Source organism: Myotis yumanensis, unplaced genomic scaffold, assembly GCF_028538775.1.
Source record: "Myotis yumanensis isolate MYYU_CA2020_CCGP unplaced genomic scaffold, mMyoYum1.0.hap1 SCAF_14, whole genome shotgun sequence".
NCBI lineage: Eukaryota > Metazoa > Chordata > Mammalia > Chiroptera > Vespertilionidae > Myotis > Myotis yumanensis.
In genome coordinates this window covers 6,159,130-6,183,791 of record NW_027223765.1, presented here as the reverse complement: position 1 = coordinate 6,183,791, position 24,662 = coordinate 6,159,130, and the positions used below count along the sequence as shown (strand labels likewise).

At 46.0% G+C, this 24,662-nt stretch overlaps 1 protein-coding gene across 4 annotated transcripts in view; it reads right to left on the bottom strand.

The window, feature by feature from the left end:
- The window catches only part of ULK4 (unc-51 like kinase 4), a 252,749-nt gene that overhangs the window by 83,149 nt on the left and 144,938 nt on the right, over positions 1-24,662 (bottom strand). For 3 of the 4 annotated variants that reach the window (XM_070391531.1, XM_070391532.1, XM_070391530.1), the window contains exons 33-34: positions 5,437-5,603; positions 2,446-2,544 (exon numbers count right to left, since the gene is read on the bottom strand). In XM_070391531.1, the coding sequence (XP_070247632.1) occupies positions 2,446-2,544; positions 5,437-5,603 (266 nt within the window). Of the gene's footprint in view, positions 1-2,445; positions 2,545-5,436; positions 5,604-16,945; positions 16,993-24,662 lie in introns of those variants that run through there. The other variant, XM_070391533.1, reaches the window with a different exon arrangement.

Genomic DNA, 24,662 nt, shown 5'->3' with positions numbered 1-24,662 from the left:
CTTATGGGCTTTAAGGATTCTGCTGTAACTCAACTCCACCACTGAGGTGCAAAAGCAGCCACAGGCGATGTGTAAACAAATTGTCCCTGTGGCTGTATTCAATAAAACTTTATTTACAAAGCAGGCAGTGGGCCAGAGTTGGTCCACAGGCCCTAGTCTGTCGACTCCTGATCTACATTATTATTTTTATCCACGTGGCTGGTCGGGCAAGGAGGAAGATGTGTCGCATCTCAATACTCAATACTACTGTGTTGTTGCTGCTGCTTATTTCTGCCTGCATGCATCCTGCCCTTCTGATTGCGTTCATCTGTGCCTGTGCACTTTCTTCCTTACCACTGTGACATCCTTCTTTGTCCTGTTAAAGGTTTTCTGTGTGTGTGTGTGTGTGTGTGTGCTCGCACGCATTAAATCTTATATTCAATACAGAAAGACATTTAGAAAGAAAATATAACATAAGACAATGAAATTAAGACCAAAGATACGTTTAACAATAAGAGCAAACAAATCTCAGAATGTGTAAACATCGAAACTTTCACAAACATGAGTGTGAAATAGAGTCCTAGAAATTTATCTATAATGAATTCTCCATCTGACTTCCTTAAACCATTTTTTATCTTATTTGCTATAAATACAATTACCATCCTACATAATATATTGTATCTATCTGTACTAGTATACGCACACATGCTGTTTTCAGTCTTTTATACAAGAGCACGTGGTTGTGTTAGAACCTTCTCTCCGGTCCATGGAAACTCCCGTTTCCTGCCCTCACGAGAGCTGGCTGCCAGAGTCCAGCCCTCGGGCTGGAGCTGGAGCAGTTGGTTCCTGCTGCTATTTTCCCGTAACTTCATGCCAAGCTCGACACCAGAGATTCTCCCACTCTGTCTGGGGCACGGCCAGTCCCCTGGGGTTCAGGCTGTTCCCCCACGTCATTGTGAGCCCACTGCCTCTCTGTGACCCTCTATTCCACATGCGTTATTATTTAATACTAGAGGCCTGGTGCACAAAAATTTGTGCACTGGGGGGTGGGAGGGGGGGGGGTCGTCCCTCAGCCCGGCCTATGCCCCCTTGCAGTGTGGGACCCCTCGGAGGATGTCCACCCCAGTGGGGACCCTCACCCCATGGAGGTTTGGCCAGCCTGGGTGAGGGGCTGATGGCTATTTTCAGGCTGGCCAAGCCCCCTGGTGATGTAAGCTCCCAGCCTCTCCTTTTTTTTTTCTGGGATTTATTTACCTTCTATAATTGAAACTTTGTTGCCTTTAGCAGAGGCCTGCGGAAAGCTTGGCTTCCTTCATCACCAGGGGAAACCCACGCCTGCTCGCTCCAGCTCCATGGCCACGGCTGGCTGAAAGCAGGTATCTGGGGTTTGTTTACCTTCTATAATTGAAACTTTGTTGCTTTTAGTGGAGCTCAGAGCTGGCCGTGGCAGGCGGGGAAGCTTGGCTTCCTCCATCACTGGAGCAAGCAAGCCTCCTGCTCGCTCCAGCTCTGTGGCTGCCGGCCGCCATCTTGGTTGGGTTAATTTGCATATAGTCGCTCTGATTGGCCGGTGGGCGTGGCTTGAGGCATAGTGAAAGTGTGGTCCATTTGCATGTTTGTCTTTTATTAGTGTAGCTAAGCCAGCACTGACTGGTTCCCCCCTTTTTCTTTCTCGGTTAAACCAAACCTTTATTTGATGAATGCAATTAAGCCCATAGAATTTGTCTTCCGAACTGCACTTGCCTTCCTTCAAGCCAGAGGGCAGGAAAGGGAAACCTTCGCAGCCTTGGAGAACTGAAGGGTGAGGCCACAAATGATTCGTTCCCTTGGTCACCTGCACCCCTAGTCCTTGGATCCCCAAATCTGGAGAGGTTTTCAGGGGGATTTGTGGAATACCATCCGCCGGCCCTCTGACTGACTGCTCTGGCCGGTGAAGGGGAGGGGGCGGGTGGCCACGTGTCTATGTGGTGAGTCCTCTGAGTTGGCCCAAACTCCAAGGTTCTGTTGGGCTCTTTTCCTGTATTCCGTGGTCTTATGTAGCCTCGCCTATTTTTATCTAATTCCACTTATTTCATCCTAATTCTGCAGAATTGGGGGACATGCTCCCCTTCTTTGTTTCTGGGGAGCCCTGCATGCCAAGCACAACCCTAAAAACTGTTTTGAAAGAGAACTGATGCCCATAACAAAATCTTTTCCTTCCCAGAACTCATTTCCTGCATTTTTTTAAAACCTCACATTCATTAAGAAGGATCTGAGATTCTGCTTTCCTTAAACATCTAAGCCACCTGGTTTTAAATAAAGTAGAAATGTAGTCATTCCAAGCCAAATGAGCCTCTGAAATTTCTCCTGGCTCTAGTTTTGAAAGGAATTAAAATAGCATGAAGACTCCAGACATCATGAAATTCAAATAGCATTACTTCAGCCCCGGCAGTGTTTGGAGAGACACATGAACAGGTGAGCCCTTACCAGTGGGATGAGCAGGCTGACGAGGTCTGTCAGGGGTTTGCTGAGCAGCAGCAGGTCCTCCGCGGCCTGAGTGTCGCCCTCGGAGCCAGACTTCTGCGCCTTGAAGGAGGGAAGAGGAGGGGGTCTTGGAGATTAGTCAGCTTGGCCCTGGAGACAGCTCCCCCCAGCCGGGCACATAAACACGGCTGCGGAGGTATTCCCCCTCGGCCCCCTGAACAGAAGGTGCACACGTGACAACGGGTGCACCACGGCCACGGCCACCAGCTCGGGCCGCAGAGGCAGACCGGGTGGTCCACAGAGAAAGTGCCAACAAGGCTGTCCCTGGGGAAGTGATGTCCACAGGCTGCAGTGGACACCAGCCTGAAGGAGGGGCTCCTGTCCCCGTTGTTCGGGTGAGGAGACTGACGCGCAGAGAAGTAAAGCAGTTCGTGTGAACTCCCACATTCCGTGGGGACAAAGCCGGAGGATGAGCGAGGCTCTACGACTCCACATCTCCCGCGCCTCTGCCCGGGCATATTCTGCACGTTAGACGATGCACACCTAATGCATCCTGCCGTATTTCCTTCTCCGCAGGCACACCCCCCCACAAGTGACACCTAGAATACGTGTCCAACAGAATACTGCATGCAAAGTCTTCAGAGAAGGTCTAGAAAGTATAGGCTTCAACTGAAATTAAAATCAGAGATGGGAAGCGAGTGACTTTCATTCTAAGTGTGCCTCCTTTTAGGAGTTCTACAGAACTGTCTAATTCCAGGGATTTCTAACACAGACAGGCATAGTTTCATCCTGGAAAAGACACCGATTAGTAATTTTGTTTGCTATAGAATACACATATTTCATTCAATACTTCCTCTGTGTTTTTTTTATTTCACTGAGCGGGGTGGTAGCAGCCGGGTTTGAAAGAAGTGGCTGGATTGGTTAGCAACATTACAGTTATGAAGTAGCAACGAAAATAATTTTATGGTTGGGTCACAACATGAGGAACTGTATTTAAAGGGCCAGAAGGTTGAGAACGACTGCGTTAGACGTTTAGGAATGCGGGAGACCCTCCGGTGTGGAGCGTGTGTATGATGGGAGAGGTGGCTGGTGGCTCGGACAGTACCGACGGCTCCGTGTTCCAGGAGACGGTGTCTTTGGTGCACACTCTGTTTCTCTTCCCAACCCTTTCCCCTCACTTGGGCTCAAGGACTCCCCTCTCTCAGACTGACGCCAGGTGCCCTGCAGATCAAAGTCGGGAGTGAAGCCAAAAGCAATACATGGCAGATGATAGAGCAGAGGATTTAGAAAGACGACAGCAGTAAAGTATGCAGTGGTGTTGAAGAAAATGAGAAAATTAAAAACAGTGATCTACTGGTACACTAGCACAGAAAGAAAGAATTAGAAAATAATTCTATTAAGGAGTTTTCTTTTTAACAACCTTGACTATCAACCTAATAATCACTTCTAATAAGAGATTTCTGTTGCTCTGGAATTTCTGAACTTCTGATTCCTTAAAAAAAATTTTTAAATATGTTTTTATTGATTTTAGAGAGAGGAAGGGAGGAGAGAGAAACATCAATGATGAGAGAGAATCATTGACTGGCTGCCTCCTGCATGCTCTCCTCCTTGGGGATCGAGCCCCAACCCAGGCATGTGCCCTGACCGGGAATTGAACCACCTCTTGGTTCATGAGTTGATGTTCAACCACTGAGCCACACTGGCTGGGCCTGATCCCTTTTATATGTACAATCTACAAAACATTTCTTTCACAGATTGATATCATCAACGTATCTATGAACATAACTAGCAACCACATCCTGAAGATTTACATAAAACTCCTACAGACACTGAAATAAGAACAGCTATTCTCTGAAGAGACACGAGAGGAAAAGCTAAGAGAAACCTTAATTCAGGATTCCACAAGTACTTAACAATGCTCTGCTGTTCATTCAGAAAGATTCCAGATGAGCAAAGAAAACAACTAAATAGTTCCGAGGCCATTTTCACCCACTGGCTTTACAAGTGTGCGGCAAACACTAACGACCATGTTTGTCGAGGAGATCTTGGAATGACTTACCAACCACACTAGATAGGCTAAACACTCGAGCAGCTTCGCTGGAGGTAAAAGTTACCAGTTATCACAATGATGAGTAACAGAGCCTAAACCAGGCTCGCGGGATTCATTCTTGGCTCTGCTACGCTGGCTCTTGGCGAGGTATCAAAACAGTGTGGTCTCCCCGCTAGCTTCTGCATCGACTCAAGCCAACAGGCTATCGCTCGACATACGCCTCTTGCAATCTACCAGGATTCGGAGTGTAACAGTGGATTCATATCAGCTGTGTGCTTTCATGCGACCTAAGTATCAGCTGACTCAGTCAGAGAGGGAGCAGTACATGAAACAGACATGTGGAGGCATCTAACATGGGAAGTACTTAACAAACCCATGTCCCCTTCCTTCATAGAGCACAGAACAGTTTGGGGCACATGGACTGAATACACTTCTAAGTCTCAAATCCACCTGCAATTCCGTGTTACTGGTCATAAGGGAGAGCAAGTGTGTGTTTACAAGTTGCGTTATGGATGTGTGTACATGTGTATATAAACATGTGTGTGTGTGAATGGATGCATGGGCCTAAAATCTTGACCCACTGCTCCTGGCAAGCTGACGTTTCCCACTGGGGCGGCGGGGCCCCATCCGTGGGCAGGAAAGGCGGCACACTGCGTGGCCAGCCCCGGGTACACGTAGGGCTACTGATCTCAGCCAGGAACGGTTCCCCGATTAGAGATCGTCAAGTCTCTGCTGAGGCCCCTCCCGCTTTCCTTTCCGATTTTGTAATCACATGATCTGTTCTTGGCATTGGTCACCAAAGATGGCTTATTTGATAGTCTCTCTCTACAGGACATAAGTGCTTTTTGAAAAGTAAAGACACTTTAGAGGCAGAATAGCAAGACGAGACTGGCGGGGGTGTGGTGCGGTGCAGGGCTGTGCCAGACCTGGGCCGTGGCCCCTACCTGCAGGGCCAGCCGCACGACCCCAGACGTGTAGGTCAGCATGCCGTGCAGCACGTCCAGCAGGGAGCAGAGCAGCGCGGCGGCCGTCTCGTTGTTGTTTCTATTGTCCACGTCCAAGCACAGTGTGGCCGTTTCGGTGAACAGGTTACAGACATGATGGACCAGCCCTGAGGGTAAGAAGGAGAAGGGCAAAATAGTCACCATCATATAAAAATAATGTGTCCCATAAACCCAACAGAGCAGGTCTCCACGACGCATAAATGCTAAGCAGCCCTTCAACTCTGCTGTGTACCAGGTACACGTGGGACAGTTTCATAAACTGCAGGTTCCCAGGCCTCACCCCAGAGAGGCTGCTCAGGGGCCTGGGATGGGGACTGGGAAGGTACGTGTTAAGCGAAACTACACTTTGGAAAACACATCCTACAGGGTCAGGCTTCGCTGGGGCGGAAGACTCCCCGCCACGGAGGGAAGCGTGCTGCTTGGGAACAGACTGTCCCAGGTTCTGCTGGAAGGTCCAGCTCTTCATGCTAAGGATCAGGAACCACCCAGGGCTCTACAAATAACTGGGTCATTTCTAGAGGATAAAGCATGTTTTTTTCTGCGGTATTCCAAAATAATTAAAATGCGAGGTTAACTGTGATTTAAAGAACTGGACATTGAGAAATGGCAAGCTTCTATCATTCTGTCCCTGCAAACCTCATATGAAGGATTGGTCTTCGTTAACTTTTAGTTTGACGTAGCCTGTCACAAATTCATTTCCACATCTTGGGGTGTGTTATTGCTTATATTTAACTATGACATTTCTACTGTTACTGTTACATAGAATTAAACTTGGAATTCACAAAACTGATTCAGATGTAAATGTGGCGAAAATACAACATGAACAATGGTATAAGCCTAAATGGTAAATGGGACTTAGGCACAGATAGTCTGAATGTTCTAGAAAAAGTGATGTTCAAATATAAATATTTCACACAAGCAGATGGGGGGGGGGGGGGCATGGTAAGGAAGTCTGACATGTACTATAAACTGGATGCTACTGCACCTGCAATCCATTCCTCCCAGTTCCCATGAAGATCGATTAGATGGAAACTCTGCCAAGCAGAGGCATTCAAGCTCCGGTCTCTCTTCCAAACGACGCACCCTCTGTCGTCTCCAGTAAATCTATCTGGTTTCCCAGAGGAGGGCAAAGCAGTTCTTAGACTACAAATGCAACTGATGTTGTCACTAAAGGCGGAGAAAAACCAAACTACACAGTTTCTCCTTGTGGCAAAAACTGGTGCAAGTCACAAAGCTGAAGATAAGCACAGCTGACGGAAAGCGGAATGAATTATTATTGCCCAGTTTATCAAGCGGCAAGGTCCGACAGCTCATACCATCAGTGGCACGCGGTACAGAAAAGCAATTATTGCGACATGGGCATTACGGCCACAGGCCTTCCCCTCCCAGTGAGACCGCATCACTCGTGGGCTAGGAGTCAGCCAGCCCCTGGCTTCCGAGAGCTGCAGACAGGGTAGGAGGGCTGTACAACATGGTCTTTAAGAGAGAGATGCTTTCCTTTGGGGGGCCCACGAAGACTTGGTGACATGTTGTAGATGGCCCAAAGTCCAGGGCAAGGGGCCGAGTACAGGTGAGGTCCAGCTATGGGATCAGTGGCTCTTCAGAAGGCAGAGGCAGATCCTAGGTCCCCATGTCCCTGCTGCTTGATTCAGACTGAACAGCTGGGGAGCAACAGTGAACCTGACCTTCATTCCGTCTTCGAGGAAGGAGGGCGAGGCTGGGATGGCATTCTCTCCCGCCGGCTACAGGAAAAGACGGGCACCCAAAGCCACGCCCTGACTGGGCACCCTGACGTCACCGGCTGTCAGGGAAGGTGCTTGTGAGATTAGAAATGAAATAGGACGTGAAATATTTCTTCCCAACAGTGGCAGGGCCAGCAAAGCCAGCACAGCATCTGGGAGAGCGCGGCAGTGTCTCCCTGTCCTCTGCTCAAACGCCATCAGAACAACTTCTTAATACTCCGTCCTAACACCTCTAAGGGAAGCCAACATTCATGAAGCCGAATAATCCAGCAACTATTTGCATTAATTATAACCAACTCAAAATAATACAAGAATTACTTTGTATTAATTATATGCAAATCTCTAAAGGAGTCACCCTCCCTCCCCCAGTTATTTTCAAGTGTTGAATGTTCTGGGAATATTAATGTGCATGAGCTATTCCCAGCTCCAGCTCCAGTCACTGTGTCCTTATTATTACTTTTTCAAAATCTGTTGGGAGTAGCGAGATGATATGAGTACATTTTGAAATGCCAAGCTTTTGAAAATACTTCATATTTCTGTCATTAATGATTTGGACAGAACGCTCTGAATCCCAAACAGAGGCTTCCTTCTAGATAAATTGACATCTACGCACACAAACATGGGGTGGCGCCCACTAGGCTCATTCACGTCGACTCCACAGACGGCGCGGCAGAGGAGGGGAGAAGCGATTGGGAAGCTGTTCTTTCCCACACTGATCAACACTTAACCAGCAAAACCAGAATCGGCCACAGCAGCTGAGTCTCAGGTCTGCTTTTTAAATAGAAAGACATGGAGGGTGACTGAGGCCGTGCTGCTCTCGGACACACTGACAGGGTACATGGAGGAGCCTGTGAACTGCGGGGTCCTGAGCCACAGCTTCCAAGCTCGCTCGGCCTCTTCCGGCCGAAGGGTAATGAGCAGCCACCCACACAGAAAACAGCCCCTGCAAAAACATGTCCAAACATCCCTCGGGTTTCAAGCCGATGAACCATCTCAGGGCAGGTCTTTGCCTCTGTTAGTCCAGCCCCCCCATTAGAGGCCCTGGGAGTCTGCACAGTGCCCTATACGGGGCCAGCGCCTTTCCCTGGCCGCCTCCTCCTCCTGCGGCACTGGCACTGCCAATCCTGCACTCCCTCTGCCTGGGAGCTCTGGCTTCCGCCCTTCATCTGCGCCTCCCCTCACACGGGGCCCCAAGACCGCGAGCCCCTGGAGTTTAGCTGTGCCCACAAGGAGAGCGACGCTGCACAAGTTTCGCAGATGAGTGTGACGAGCCAACTCACAGTTCTGTGCTCGGATGAGATATAGGCTGGGGACTTCTCAAATATGACAGAGGCGAATGCTTTCATTAAACTTTTTCTTCCAAAAGCCGGAAGGGACTCTGTATTCAGAGCACTCATTTTGAATTACATTCCTAAGAAAATTGTGTATAGGGGAGTATCTTAAAAACAAACTCGTCCCAGCCCCCCTGAGCCCACACTGGTCCCTGGATCCTCCTATGTTTAGCACTTAGATCCAGAGAGGAGACCACCGTATTGAAATATTCCCAGCATGTGATTTATTTAAAAGATTTGACTCTCATACTAGCTGGTTTGGCTCAGTGGATAGAGTGTTGGCCTGCGGACTCAGGGGTACCGGGCTCGATTCTGGTCAAGGGCACATGCCCAGGTTGCAGGCCTGGTCCCCAGTGGGGGTCATGCAAGAGGCAGCCAATCGAGGACTCTCTCTCATCACTGATGTTTCTATCTCTCTCTCCCTCTCCCTTTCTCTCTGAAATCAATAAAAATATATTAAATAAATAAATTAATTAATTAATAAATTAATAATAAGACTCAACTCTCATGGCTTTGGGGAATGTGGTAGAATGAATAATGCACCTTCCTCAAAGATGTCCACATCCTAAATCCCTGGAAACTGTGAACATTACCTTACATGGGAAAGGGGACCTCGAGAATGTGATTACGGATCCTGAGAGGGGAGATTACCCAAGTGGGCCAAATGCAATCACAAGGTTCCCGTAAGAGGGAGGCGGGAGGTCAGAGTAGTAGGAGACGACAAAAACAAGAGGTTGGAACGATGAGAGGAAGGAGCCCCACCTAAAGAAGGCAGGCGGCTCCTATAAGCTGTTCAGCTTGTGTTTTCAAGGCAAGGAAGTGGGAGCCTTCAGAAAGAAGGAAGCCCTGCAACATCAGGACTGTAAGACAATACATGGTCGTGTGTGTTAAGCAAGTAAACTTGTGGCTTTGTTGCTATGACAACAAGGAACTAATACAAGGAGGGAACAAGAGTCATTCTCTTGGCTTGGTCTGCCCTCTTCACCAAGAAGTCAGCCACTGTTCCTACTGATGAGATGCACTTCTAAGTTTGCAGCAGCAGGTGGACCAAGAACTCGGCAAACCCAATTGGACAGTATATTCACTGCATTGTTTTGTGGAAAAAGTTTGTGAATTGGCTCATTTTTGTTTAGCCAAAACTATGGAGGGACACTATATCATCCTATCTAATAAAAGAGTAATATGTAAATTAACCATCACTCCACGACAAAGATGGCAGCGCCCATAGTGGCCAGGGTGGGACACTGGCGGCGGCGCCCTGGCAACACAAGCCCAGCGTCTGCACCCCGGCCACGCAGAGGGAGGGGAAGGGAGGGGAGGAGCCTCGGGCCGGAGGCCAGGGTGAGGGACGCTGGCATCATTGCAGGCCAAACTGAGGGACGACTCCCCCCTGCCCCCGCACGAATTTCGTGCACCGGGCCTCTAGTTCAAATTATATTAAAGAACCTTCATTGGACTGGGAGTCACACACCTGGTCTTAGTGTTAGTGTTAACAGAGGGCCAAGGCCCCTCATTCCATTTACAGAGCCTAATTCCCTCCTTAGAAAATGAGGAAGGAGCCTGTGTGATATCGAGGTTCCATTAGCTCTGATATTTTATAATTATGTCCAGAATGTGGCAAATGAATGTTATTTATTCCAAACCTATTAAAACTCTTCATGGAAAACCATCTCTATACACTTTCAATAAAAATGCATAATAATAAACCATGACTATTATTTATAAATCAATACTCGAAAGCTAAAAATTAGATATTAGAGTAAGTCAGTACAGAAAAACAGTAATGATAGCAAAAAACCAGTATGGCTCTTACCATGTGCCAGGTACTATTCTAAGTGCTCTAACAGGTATCTAACCAAAATCCCATTAACAACTCCATTTCACAGATGATAAAACTGAGGCTCAGAAAGGTTAGGTAACTTCGCCAAGGCCATCTGGCTCCACAGTCTATGCTAGCACTACGGTGTCGGGTGAATTTCCCGCCAAAATATAAGATGGCGCGGGCAATTATTTAGGTTTCCCGCGCAAAATCAGGGATTTTTATGATACCTATTACCCCAATGGGTATGAAACGGTTCGCATACGCAGGTAGGTATCTTTGTGAACGGCAAACAAACAAATATTTGGTAATACGCAGTTACAATCGGCCCGAGTTTACACGTTTCCCGCATTCCACCGCAAATCTATATGAACCGAGTTAAGACGGCTCCCGCGGAGTACGCGCAATTCACGCAAGCCGACTTAACTCGTTTCCCGCACTCCAAGTGCTAGTACCCACTATGCAACATTGCTTTTCTGTAATCGAAATGACAAAAAAGGAAAATAAGACTATTAAGTTGAATGTGTAAATGCAAAAAACGAAACAAAAAACAAACAAACACCTCACAACAAAAAGCAAAATTTGTTTTCAAAAGATGCAATGAGAAACAGATAAGGATAAGAAAGGTAAGGGGGAGGGCTTCATATACGAAGTCGAATCTCTCCCACCACCAGAGAGCTATGAAGGGCTAAACGACAAGGAAAGAGAAGAGGTGGGAACTGCCATGGCACCAAGACATCCTGCCTTGAAAATAAATCTGCTTCATTAAAACCTTATTTTGCAAAAGTGCTTTCAGCATTTGTGCACAGCGGGTCTATCAAGTCGTGACAACCTTTTTGCTTTGGTGACATCTTTCCTCATTAGTTCACTGGCAGGTGCCAGTCGCCGAGCAAGCCCATCCCAGCTGCCACTGCAGGAGACGCAGAGCAGGATCAGATATGCAACACGAACGCCGTGACGTAAATGACAACCGCCAGCAAGCGCGTTTTGGTTCAGTTTTCTGGCGGAGGAAATAAATTCTCGTGGGGAACATCTCCACATGCAGCTTTTACATATCAAATTTCTGAAAAACCTGAAGTCACACTGGACAGCGATTCAAGCTATAAAGGGACTGGCTAAGTGCTCACTTAAATGCGGACGTAAAAGATGAAGCTGCAGAAATAACCACAGAGGAAAACAAACGAGGGAACACGGTTAAAACAGAGGAGCACGAACAGGCATGTCCAGTTATAACCAGAGATTCTCAACACTGGCCTCTTGGTGATAGAAACACACACAAAAAATCAATATATAGAAAATCCGATTAAAAAATCTGAACAGCACTCCCTCCCAATCACCTTGAGGCCAACGATTTTCAGATTATTACATCCACAACCGCAGAATATACATTCTTCCCCAATACACACGAAACCTTCAAGATAGACCACATGCCAGGCCAAAATATTAAGTCTCGATAGATTTCAAAAAAACAGAAATCTTATAGAATGTGTTCTTTCAACACAACTGGAAAAAGGTTAGAAATCAATAAATATAAAGTATTTAGAAAATCCCCAAACGTATGTGTATTAAACAATAAACTTCTAAAACACCCATGGGTTAAAGAAGAAATCACAGGAAATTTTTTAAAATGTGTCAAAACGATGATAAAAATATAACAGTGCTTAGAAAGAGCTCTGTAGCTATAAATGCTAGAAAAGAAGTAAGCTTTCAAATCAATTCTATAAATTCCCATCTTAAGAATCTGGGGTGGGGGGACACCAATTAAGCCAAAATAAATAGAAGGAATTAATAAAGAGAAAAGTAAATACCAATGGAACAGAAAATAGACAAATATTCGAATTTCTCCTATTCACTGTACTTTTAACAGACTTTTACCAGACGCAGAAGACTATGTACTGTATGACCCCATTTAGGTGAAATGTCCAGAAAAGACAAATCTACAGAGAGCACACGCTGAAATGGGAAATCTGGCCCAGCAAAAATCTGACCTAAATCTTGCGAGTCTGTATTACTTTCTGTCTTATGAAATTTGGTGACAAATATCAGGCTCAATTAAAATGGGCTCTATTACATGCCTTTCCCTGGGCGAGCTCCATTCATTCATCCTGTCATTTTCTTGCCACTACTGTTATTGAGCCAGGAACTCAAGTCTCATAGGTAGAATGTAACAGAACATTGGGTTTCAAAGTTGTTTTTATTGTGAACAGCCAACCACTCTCAAGACAGAAAATGGAGAGAAAGAATGGTTTCCTATAGACCCAGGTGTCAGACCAGGGTGCATTTTACCTCCTTATTTGTTTAACATGTACACAGGACATGGTATATGAAAAAGTGGACCAGACTTAGGAAGGAGTAAAAATTGGTGGAAGAAGTAGAACTTAAGATATGCTGATGACACCATGTTAGTGGCAGAAAGTAGCAATGATCTGAAATGACTTTTGACAAAAGTGAAAGAAGAGAGAGCCTAAGCAGAACTGCATTTAATAGAAAAAAATAGGCAATTTTAACAAAGGCAATGAAGACGAACGAAATTGTTAAAGACGTTGCTTACGTAGGTTCCGTTGTCCATTTAAACGGAGCCAAGAAGCCAGGAGAAGGCTGAGACTCACAGGGCACTGATGGAAGAATTAGGAAAGATCAAGAGCAAAGGTGTGTGGTTGGAGACCAAGGCTAAGATCATCCACACCCTCATACTCCTCTTTACTAGGCACGGATGTGAACGCTGGCCAGTGATGAGGGCTGATGGGAAAAAATGGCGTTTCATCTGAAAGACGGTGAGGGAGGGGAGCTCCACAGACACCCTGGACACCAGAAAGATGAATACATGGGTCCTAGAGCAAATTAAACCAGGAACATTGCTGGAGGCAAAGATGACAAAACTGAAGCTGTCCTGCTTTGGGCACGTCATGAGAAGGCAGGGTCCTCTGGAAAAGACGGCGATGCTGGGACCAACAGGAGGCAGCAGGAAAAGAGGAAGACCACGTATGAGACGGATCGGCTCCATCAAAGCAGCAGAGCAGGAGTTTACAGGAGCTGAGCGGGGCTGCTGAGGACTGGGCGTTGTGGACATCGCCGATTCCCAGGGACACCAGGAGCGGAGCTGACTCAACAGCACGCAACATACACACCTACTTATTTTAATTGCACCGGTCACACACCGATTAGAGCAGCGGTTCTCAACCTGTGGGTCGAGACCCCTTTGGCGGTCGAACGACCCTTTCACAGGGGTCGCCTAGGACCATCCTGCATATCAGATATTTACATTATGATTCATAACAGTCGCAACATGACAGTTATGAAGTAGCAACAAAAATAATTTTATGGTTGGGTCACAACATGAGGAATGTATTTAAAGGGCCAGAAGGTTGGGAACCACTGGATTAGAGAGACTCCATCAAGTGGGTGCGCCATGCGCTGCTACAGGGAGCACAAAGGCAAATAAAGGTGAGGTCAAAACTTAGTTGTTAACCAATCAAATCTGTGTAAACCTTCCAGGGATCATTTGTAAAATAACCGTGACATCAGCTCTTCCTCCACTACAGGCACACCGTGACCTGAAGCTGACCCAGGAAACTGACGAGAGGGTGTTGGTTTTGGAGTCTCCACCCTCCCACCCTCCCCCCTTCCTCCAGACCTCCCGACGGACGGTAAGGAATCAGATTGGAAGGAGCTCCAAAGGTCCTGTCCACTCTACAACTCCGGAAAATGCCTGCTAAGGTCACAGGATACCTTTTTTAAATTGTCTCTCTAGGTTAGAATGTTGAAAAAGATAAAAAACACCGTGTTTGACTAGCTGAAAAATTAACGTAACTACTAACATCTCTTTTTCACATTATATTTAACGTAAAATATAACATATGTAATTAGTATACGTGCTTTATAAATCCTGTGGTATTTTTTAAAGAAAGAAGCAGCCTGATGGTTAAGAGCTGGCATTTGAATGCCCTACATCGCCAATGCCATGAAACAGCACTCTCTTCTCCTCCAAACATCTGGGTCTTCCTCGCGATGGAGATGCATTTCAAACGTAAGCAAGGGCTCTGCAGAGGGCAGCTGGGGTGAGGAATACGGACTTCCAGAACCTCCACACTCACAGCGAGTCGTCTGAGTCCGTGCTCGGATTGCAGCCACAGGAAAGGCCATGCTGGCTGAGTCCAAATAGCCGAAAACAAAGCAAAGAAGACGGAACAGGACAGGTAGAGAGATGTTTTTGTAGTAGAAAGGTATTTTTAAATCTTTTCTTTTGGGCCATTTGACTTTGAATTAAACTGGGAAGTGCAATGGGGCAGGAAGAGAATGCTCGCCCCCTTAAAACCGGTATGGCTCTCCCTTTCTCCCTCCCCATCTCTGCGGAAATGTCATCTTACAAGAGGCCTTCCGTACCCAGCCTGTGCACACACCTCGTCTCCCAGGTCTGACCCCTGGCTGTCCCTGTCACATACATGACCTGACACACTTTGGACACAGATCATTTATACTTCCTCATCCAGAGTGAATTAGTTCTCAACAAATAGTGAATATGGGAATTGCCAAGTGGATGGGAATAAGAGCCATTTCCCTTATTTTGGACTACGCTGCCTCCGTTCCTCAGATGGATGTATGCAAATATAGATGTGTAGAGCATAACTGTGAATTTCATTTTCCATCAATGTCTGATTACCTGCTGATTAAATCTGACAGGCTGCAAAGGGAGAAAAATCATTATTAGATCCCATCCTATCATCTCTAACAACCTAAATGCAACCAATGATCTGTTTTATTACACATAATAGCTTTTAGACAGAAAAAAATATATAGCCACAATCTCACTGTAAAAATTAAAAAAAAGCATTCAATGAACTCTGCTCCATAGTTATACTTTTATGTAAAACGTAAACTGAAACTATATTTAGAGATAACACTTCATTTTATTTTTTAATATATTTTTATTGATTTTATATAGAGAGGAAGGGAGAGGGATAGAAAGTTAGAAACATCCATGAGAAACATCAATCAGCTGCCTCCTGCATACCTCCTACTGGGGATGTGCCCGCAACTGAGGTACATGCCCTTGACTGGAATCGAACCTGGGACCTTTCAGTCTGCAGGCCGACGCTCTATCCACTGAGCCAAACTGGTTAGGGCAATAGCATTTCATTTTAAAAAGATCATTTTGAATCTTACCATGAGTTGTAATATAAAATTCACTGAGTTGTTGCAATCTATCATAGATGTGTGCATGGGTATATATACATACAGTTTTATGTACACACACATATACATGTATGTAATTTTTGCATGCACACACACCCATACACACACACATTGTCCATTAAAGAGAAGGAAATGAGCTTTCCTCAAAGGCATCTATGTGCCATGTTAATTCTCAATGTAACTAAACAATGATGATATTATACCCATTTTACAGATGAGGGAGTAGTTCACACAGGCGCCCTGTCTGAGTGTACAAGGTCTCACAGTTACCATGCAGTAGTGTCAAGTGGCAAACCAATCTGACTTACTCAATCTAGGGCACACAGACACCGAATGTTTACATACCATCTGCATGTATCATCGATGTGAAACATTTTAGAAACACTTCTTACTGATATGTAGTAGACACATAAAAAGGTACAGATATCAGTGCACACCTAAATGAACTTTCCCAAACTGAGCACACCCACAGAGCCAGCCTGCAGCTTGAGAGAAAGGTGCCAGCACCCAGACTCCTCACACACTCAGCACTCCCTCACACACACCCCCTCCCCAAAGCCATTACTGCTCGGACTTCGCGCATCAAGGATTAGCGGCCTGGTTCTGCAGCTTGTGTAACTGGAATCACAAGGTATGTTCCCGAGACCCACCCGTGCCAACAGTAGTTGTGGTTGTCGAACCACGGCAGTTATTCTTGTGGCTCTGAAGCCTTCGCTGTGTGACGGCACCGCAGCACGGACTAGAAGGAATTGTATATTCTGAGAGGCTGGGTCACAGTGCAGCCATTCCAAAATGGACTCGACTCACGGTAATTCCAGACTCTGTTTCTATCAAGAAACAGGCGAGTAATTACTTTTTCTGTGAGTCACTAAAGAAAAGATATGCTACAGGAGATATATTCTGGACAGCACATCATTTACTAGAAACGTTTTTATTAGAACCCACGTAAGTGAAAGCACTAATGGAATACATGCTTTGATCTGAAATTTTAAAATAATTACTCTCGGGGTAAGGTTACAAAGATAACCCCGCAAGTACGATTTGTCCTCAGCATCACTCACCGGCAAACTACTGCAGCAGGGTCCTTCCATGGCAGAAATGTAACGTGCTAGAGTAACAATAACAGCAAAATTAAATACACACACACACATACACACACACACACAGCTGTACGCATGTGCAGTGTTTGTGGAGCACGAACTTCGCACAAGACAGCATTGTGACCTCTTTTATACTCTTTGCCATGTCCTTGCAACAAGCCCCTGGCCTGGATGTGACAGGTGGAGCCACTGAGGCACAGAGAAGACTTGCCCGAGGTCACAGACTGTTCATCTCCGAACCAGGACTTCAACCCAGGTCACGGGGTCAGGAGTGCCCACTCTCAAGCACTAAGCCGGCGATGTGATTATTTCTATAAAAAAAAATAAAAATCGGCAAATCTTTATAATGTTTTGTGATGAGATGCAGAGTGATCAGAAGAACCCCAATTCAAGGGCTTATCTCGTGGCTGAGCCCTTAAAAGAGCTGCTAACCTTGAGGCTATCTTACGCAGTTTTTGCTTTACGAAGAGATACTTGCTAAGATTTTGTGTGATGACAAACAAGTTGTCAGTATACTATCTAACAGATATTCACACACACGCACACCCCTCTTAACATACACATTTAACCCGTCCCTGCAAGGAGAAGAAGTTTTAACATGGATGTCTTCCATGCGATTCAGCATTTCCAAATAATTGTGTACATATGTACGTGTGTGTCTGTACGTGTGTTTCTGTATGCAACCAAAACAAATGAGGGGCTGTGTCCACAAAAAGACACGTAGAAGAATGTTAACAGCAGCTTTATTCATAATAGACAAGCCAATGTCCCTCAGCAGGAAAAGGGAAAAACTGCAATATATTCATAAATTGGGATACTATCAAGCAATATTTTACATTTTTTTAAATATATATTTTATTGATTTCTTACAGAGAGGAAGGGAGAGGGATAGAGAGTTAGAAACATGGATGAGAGAGAAACATCGATCAGCTGCCTTCTGCACCTCCCTCCTGGGGATGTGCTCACAATCAAGGTACATGCCCTTGACCAGAATCGAACTTGGGACCCTTCAGTCTGCAGGCCGACGCTCTATCCACTGCACCAAACCAGCCAGGGCAATATTTTACATTTTTAAAAAAGTTTTATAAAGAACAATGTTGGTAACTCTCACAGAAATTATTTCATGAAGGTAGCTAGCCAATAAGTCGATATATTTTGTTTCCTTCATATGAAGCACAAGAACAGAGAAAACGAATCAATGGTGACAGAAATCAGAATACCGATTAGCTGTGGACATGAGCAAGGAAGGGGAAGGGACTGGAAGGAGCTTCTGGTGGGTCAAGTGCTCCCTACCTAGATCTGTGTGCTGGCTGACACGTTTAGTCATGTTAAAAACCCATCACTGTACTTTATTACTGCCTGCGAACACTCCATAAAAAGTTTACAAAATGTCAAAAAGTTGGAAGCTATTTTCACTCCCATTTAAATGTTTTTTTCAAGTATATCTCAGTAGGTCTTGAATCTATATAAGAATGCAACATGTTTCAACTAGTTTGTAAGAACAGCAATATTTTGGGAAAAATGAAAATTTACTAGGCAAATTATGTAAATGCCTTTGCATAACTGGTGTGTGGTTTTGAAAACAACTATGACTTCGGAAGCAGAGTCAATGCGCACGCCCTCCACGCAGACGCGCTCACGGGTTCGGGGCTGGCTTTTCGGCCATCACAGCCGTTAGAACCAAGTATCAAAACGAAACGGGAGGGAAATGAACAGGCAGGCCACAGGCCGAGAGAGCACATTTGCAAAACACATCTGAGACAGGACTTGTATCCAACATATACAGAGAATCCTCGGAGCTCAACAATAAGAAAACAAACAACCCAATTAAAATGCGGGCCAGGGCCCTAACCGGTTTGGCTCAGTGGATAGAGCGTCAGCCTGCGGACTCAAGGGTCCCAGGTTCGATTCCGGTCAAGGGCACATACCTTGGTTGTGGGCACATCCCCAGTAGGGAGTGTGCAGGAGGCAGCTGATCGATGTTTCTAACTCTCTATCCCTCTCCCTTCCTCTCTGTAAAAAATCAATAAAATATATTAAAAAAAACAAAAAACAAAAAAACGGGCCAGGGATCTGCACACACCTCATCAAAGGAGATGCGCAGGTGGCCGACAAGCACGTGACACCCTGCTCCACAGTCTATGTCAGTGATGGCGAACCTTTTGAGCTCGGCGTGCCAGCATTTTGAAAGACCCGAACTTAACTCTGGTGCCGTGTCACATAGAGAAATTTTTTGATATTTGCAACCATAGTAAAACAAAGACTTATATTTTTGATATTTATTTTATATATTTAAATGCCATTTAACAAAGAAAAATCAACCAAAATAATGAGGTGACACGCGTGTCATAGGTTGCCATCACTGGTCTATGTCATCAGGGAGCTGCAAATCAAAACGACGACGAGATCCCACCCAAACGTACTGAGGGGCGGAAGCCCAAAACGCCGACTGACAGCGCCCATGCCAGTGAGGGTGGGAGCTGGCGGGCATGGAAATGTCCGGCCCCGCGGAAGACAGCTGGGCGCTTTCTTACGAAACTCGGCACAGGAATCCTATCCATTCCGGCGATGGTGCGCCTCGGTTTTTACGCAAATGAGCTGCAAACCGCAGTCCACACAGAAACCTCACGCGCATGCTCACGGCAGTTTTATTCATCAAACCTGGCAGCGACCGAGATGTTTTCCAGTCAGTGGATAAACAAACTGCGGTGATCCAATGGAATGTTCATGGAATATACACGGTAAATACAATGGAAGATCAATTAGCAATAAAAAAAGAAATGAGCTAGCAAGCCACAATTAGCCTTTCTCCTTTATTTTAAATATAGCCTCTCCGGTCTCTCTAGAATATTATTTGAAACTTTCCCTTACAGGAAGTACCAGGCTTTCCGTAGCAGGTGCACACCAGGGCCCAGCGTGAACACTGCGTCTGGCTGGAACGTGCATGTGGGGGGAGCCCAGCAGGAATGCAAGGCCCTGTTTCCTGGGCAGAGATGCCTGTTCTAAACATGGCCAGAGGTCTTAGAAAAACACCACGGTACACACATGCCATTGGCCACCAGGACACCAAGGCAGGAGGTGCTGAGCTGTATCGAGAGGAACCCTGAGTTACCAGCAATATTCAGTATTAGCCTCAAAGGGAGAGGGCAGCTTCCAGTCCAAAACAAGTTGTCCAGAAACAAAGCAAAAGCAGAAAGGAATACCCTGCTTGCTTTTCTGAAGATGGGGGGCGAGGGGAGCCAGCCCTTGGTGAAGACATAAGGAAGGTGGCTCAAGTTCAAACCTCTAAACCTCATGGTCATCCAGCTGCTTTCCAGCTGGGGGCCCCCAGGACAAGTTTCTGCACCCCATGGCCCTCGCTTTCATCACCGGTGCAATGAGGGGTTTGAATAAATGAGCTTTATGGATACTCCAACTCTAAACACTCTGTAATTTTAAAAAAGGGTTATTGAATGAAACTGAAGGAAATAAAACACAAATCACAACAACTGTCTCCAACAGGAAAGGAAGTCTGGGCGTGGCGCAGGGAAAGAGGGCAGTTCGGAGGGAGGGGAGGCTCAGTTACGGTGGAAAACGTTAGCTAAAGGGAGATAAATGGCCTGGGATTGATTGAGCTACTTATAGCCGATCTCCAAGGGACACCTGGAGAAAGAGACTGGATCAAGTCCAAAGTTTGGTGCTTAGATAGACAGAATCTCATTTTACTGTCTGACAATCACTCCTCGACGTACCTGTATATGGAAAGAGCTGACACCTTACGTTCTATTAAAAACGCTAATGTGAGATCACTGCTCTTGGAGGACTCTTTTTCAAGTGTGCAAACTTCTCTGGGCTTTCACAGCAAGATGCACATTTAAGCGCATCCGACACCTAAGTGATCTCTTGACATTTGACTGAAGGTCAAAGCACTGGACCTCGGGACGGAGCGGACACTTCACCGGGGAAGGCGGACGATTAGCTCTGCTCCGTGGTCTGGAGATGAGTGATTAAACTCCTCTATAAAGTTTTATTACTCTTCTAATCCCATCAAGAGCTGTCCTCACTTTACACATCCCACTGCTTGCTGAATATGGCAGCAACGTGCTACAGTAATTGCTGCTCGGCGTTAGATTTCTTTTCCTCTAAAGCTAAGGGTATAAAAGAGAAGGCATCAAAGATATGATACAGCCGCTGATTGTACCATTTAAAGGAAAAAAGAAAGAGCCAGATGTTAGCTGTGCCTCTTTGTGAGGGAATAACCTGCGTGATTCCCCATTTCCACCCCGAGTTCTGAGTGTCCGCGGCCCAGACAGAAGGGAATGAAAGTAAATGTACGTTTCAGCACTTTGGGAAAGCACTTACAGAGAAAACAATTTACATCTTAATAGCCTTCTTTCATTTCATTAACTCCTCCTCTGCGTTTCATCCTGGAGGCGGCAGGAATGTTTGCAAACATGTGAGTCTAAGAAAGAACCACAGATGATCCAGAGCGGTTAAGGGGCCCCGGAGGCCACAGGCCAGGCTCCCACCAGCACTGGAATCGCTTCTCTGTGGGGCCTCCCTTCAAGGCTCCCGTCACCCACAGTGGGGAGCACTCCCTCCTGCCTCCCTCCGTCCAGAGGTTGACCTCTCACCACTTCAGATCTTTGGGAAGATCATATCTTGAACAGGAAGTGGATGCCCTGGCACTCTCACCTGGACAAGGCCTGCATTTTGGAGCAACTCGCGCCATGAACCGTCTCCCATTCCGCGGGAGAGGAGGACACACGTGTGAAGACGGTGCCGGGAGCTCCGAATGGTCTCCCCCACCCTTCAGAAGGAACGTTTCCACCGGCCTCACCAGCGTGGCTGCTTAAAGCTAAGCAGCCTCTAGTGTGATCTGCAACGTTTCCTAACGTGTCACCCAGAAGGAAACCCGGCGGAATCCTCACACGGAGAAGACCTCTGCCACCGCACAGCTGGGACATCAGTGTTCCCTCCTGAAACTCAGGGTGGGAGGCAACTTGAACTTGAGGCTCAGCCAGGCACTCCATGGCCCAAACTCCCTGCATCCTAACGAGACCATGAGCCTCGTTCTCACCCACGGCATGTGGGCAACGGGGACGTGGGTCATTTCCAGGGTCGAGGGTAAAATATACATAAAACTGACCATTTTAACTGTCTTTAGGTATACAGTTCAGTGGCATTAACTACCTTCATAATGTTGCATAAACCACTGCCATCATCCTAAACAGAATCTCTGTGCCCATTAAACAGTATCTCCCCACTAGCCCCCCTCCCAGGCCTCAGTAACCATGATTCTATTTTCTGTCTCTACAAACGTGTCTATTCTAGGTACTTTAATAAGTGAAGTCATACAATAGTTGTCCTTTTTGTGTCTGGCTTCTTTCATTTAGCAAAATGTTTTCAAAGTTCATCCATGTTGTTGCATAAAGCAGGTTATTCCTTTTTATGGCTAATATTCCATTGTACGTATATACCACATTTCATTATCCATTCATCTGTTGATGGACACATGGGTGGTTTCCACCTTTTGACAACTGCGAATAATGCTGCAATGAATTTGTAAATATCTGTTTTAGTCCCTGTTTTCAATTCTTTTGGGCATATACTGAGAAAGAGAATTGCTGAATGATGTGGTAATTCTGTATTTAACTTTTTGAAGAATCACCATATTGGATTCCATGACCACTACACCATTTTACATTCCCACCAGCAATGCATGAGAGTTCCAATTTCTCCAGATCCTCACTATCACTTGTTATTTTCCTTAAAAAAAAAAAAATCATCCTAAGGTGTGAAGTGGTATCTCATTATGGTTTTAAAGTGCATTTAATGACAAATAATGTTGTACATCTTTTCATGGGGTTAATGGCTATTCATACTTCCTTTGAAAAGAAACGTCTATTTAAGTCCTTTGTCCATCCTATGTAATAAAAGCCTAATATGCTAAGTGTCTGGTCATCTGGTCATCTATTCAACCAATCAAAGAGGATTATGCTAATGATATGCTCAACCACTCGCTATGATGTGCACTGACCACCAGAGGGCAGATGCTCCAACCGGTAGGTTAGCTTGCTGCTGGGGTCAGGCCGATCAGGACTGAGTGAGATGGGCCAGACATGCCCTGGAGCCCTCCCACGATCCCTCCCTGGCTGGCCAACCTCCCGTGTCCCTCCCCGGCCTTGAACGTGCACCGGTGGGGTCCCTTGGCCTGGCCTGCACCCTCTCGCAATCCGGGACCCCTTGGGGGATGTCAGAGAGCTGCTTTCAGCCCGATCCTGCTCAATGCAGGAGCTGCCCCCTGGTGGTCAGTGCGTTCCCACAGGGGGCGTGCTGCTCAGCCAGAAGCCAGGCTCACGACTGGCAAGCACAGCAGCGGTGGCGGAAGCCTCTCCCACCTCCAAGGCAGCACTAAGGATATCCGACTGACAGCTTAGGCCTGCTCCCTGTGGGCTCCCAGACTGCAAGAGGGCACAGGCCGGGCTGCGGGATGCCCCCTACCCCCGAGAACACGGATTTTGTGCACTGGGCCTCTAGTCTATATATATAAAAGCCAAGCGACCAGAATGACCAGAACAACCGGTCACTATGATGCGCACTGCGGCCAGCCAACCGGCCCGATGGGGGTGGGCTCATGTGGCCAAACTTCCGCAGCCCCTCTGGCTGGCTGGCCCCAATTGGGGTGGGCCGGCCAAACCCCACCTGTGCACAAATTCATGCACCGGGCCTCTAGTTTTATAATAAGGATTTTTGTTACTGTTGTTGACTTGTAGTTTTTTATGTATTCTGGAAATTAATCCCTAATCAGATAAATGATTTGCAAATACTTTCCCTTCTAGCTGGGGTTCTTAGGAAGCAGGTGTGCCTTCTCCACGGTGTTACCCTTCTGCCTGCTGGATAGAGAGCATTTCAATATCCAGGGAAATGATGAAGCCATGAAACGGGAGGAGATGCAGCAAAGCCGCCCACTGGCCAGAAATGCCCCGGATTCTATTATACAACTGATAAACTTTTTTGTGTTAATCCACTGAAATTTTGACTTTTTTTTCCACAAACCGAACATAGTCCTCTGTTCATTTTTCTGACTGTGATCTGCAGGTTCATGACTTCCATCCCCCAGATCTCATCCCTGTTAGTGCATCTTAAGTAGGGCTGCAGGCCTTCCCTGACTAGACCCTCCTTTTCTTCATTACCACAAACTGGCAGCATATTCATTTTGTTAGACAGACTTAACTTGCCTATAGTTCTGACATCCCTCCATTCCTCTTTGTGTAACTGAGATCTTTACCATCCTAAGATCTTGGGCACCCTTGTTTCTTTGTAACTTCTTAAGAACAATGGTTCTGAGTATCAACTTCCAGTAATCAGATGAATAGGTCTGAGGACCTAGTGTACAGCACGGTGATTACAGTTATTAATACTGTATTATACACTTGAAAGTTGCTAGGAGAGTAGTACTTAAATGTCCTTACCACAAAAAAAGAAATCGTAATTATATGATGTGATATAAATCTGCAATAAATAAGTGCATCAAATCAGCACATTGTATACCACAAATTTACAAAAAACCATGCCAATTATATCTCAATAAAATTGGGAAGAAAGAATATACAAATAAATAATCTTTTCAAATGGCTCTGAGATCAAACTTGCAGATATTTTAGTAATCTGCATTTCTAGTATAACCTCTTTGGGGTGATACAGTTTAACTCATTTAAAGTGGCTGATACCACCCAGCTGGGTGTGGCTCAGTGGTTGAGTGTCAACCCATCAACCAAGAGGTCACTGGTTCAATTCCCAGTCAGGGCACATGCCTATGGGCACGATCCCAGTAGAGGCGTGCAGGAGGCAGCTGATCAATGTTTCTATCTCTCCCTTTGTCTCTCTCTAAAAATCAATGAAAAACAATCGTTTTAAGTGGCTGATACTATCGCAATAATTTATCTTCAGTTTCATTTCTCTCCCTCTAATGATCTGCTTACATGGTCCCATGAGAGGA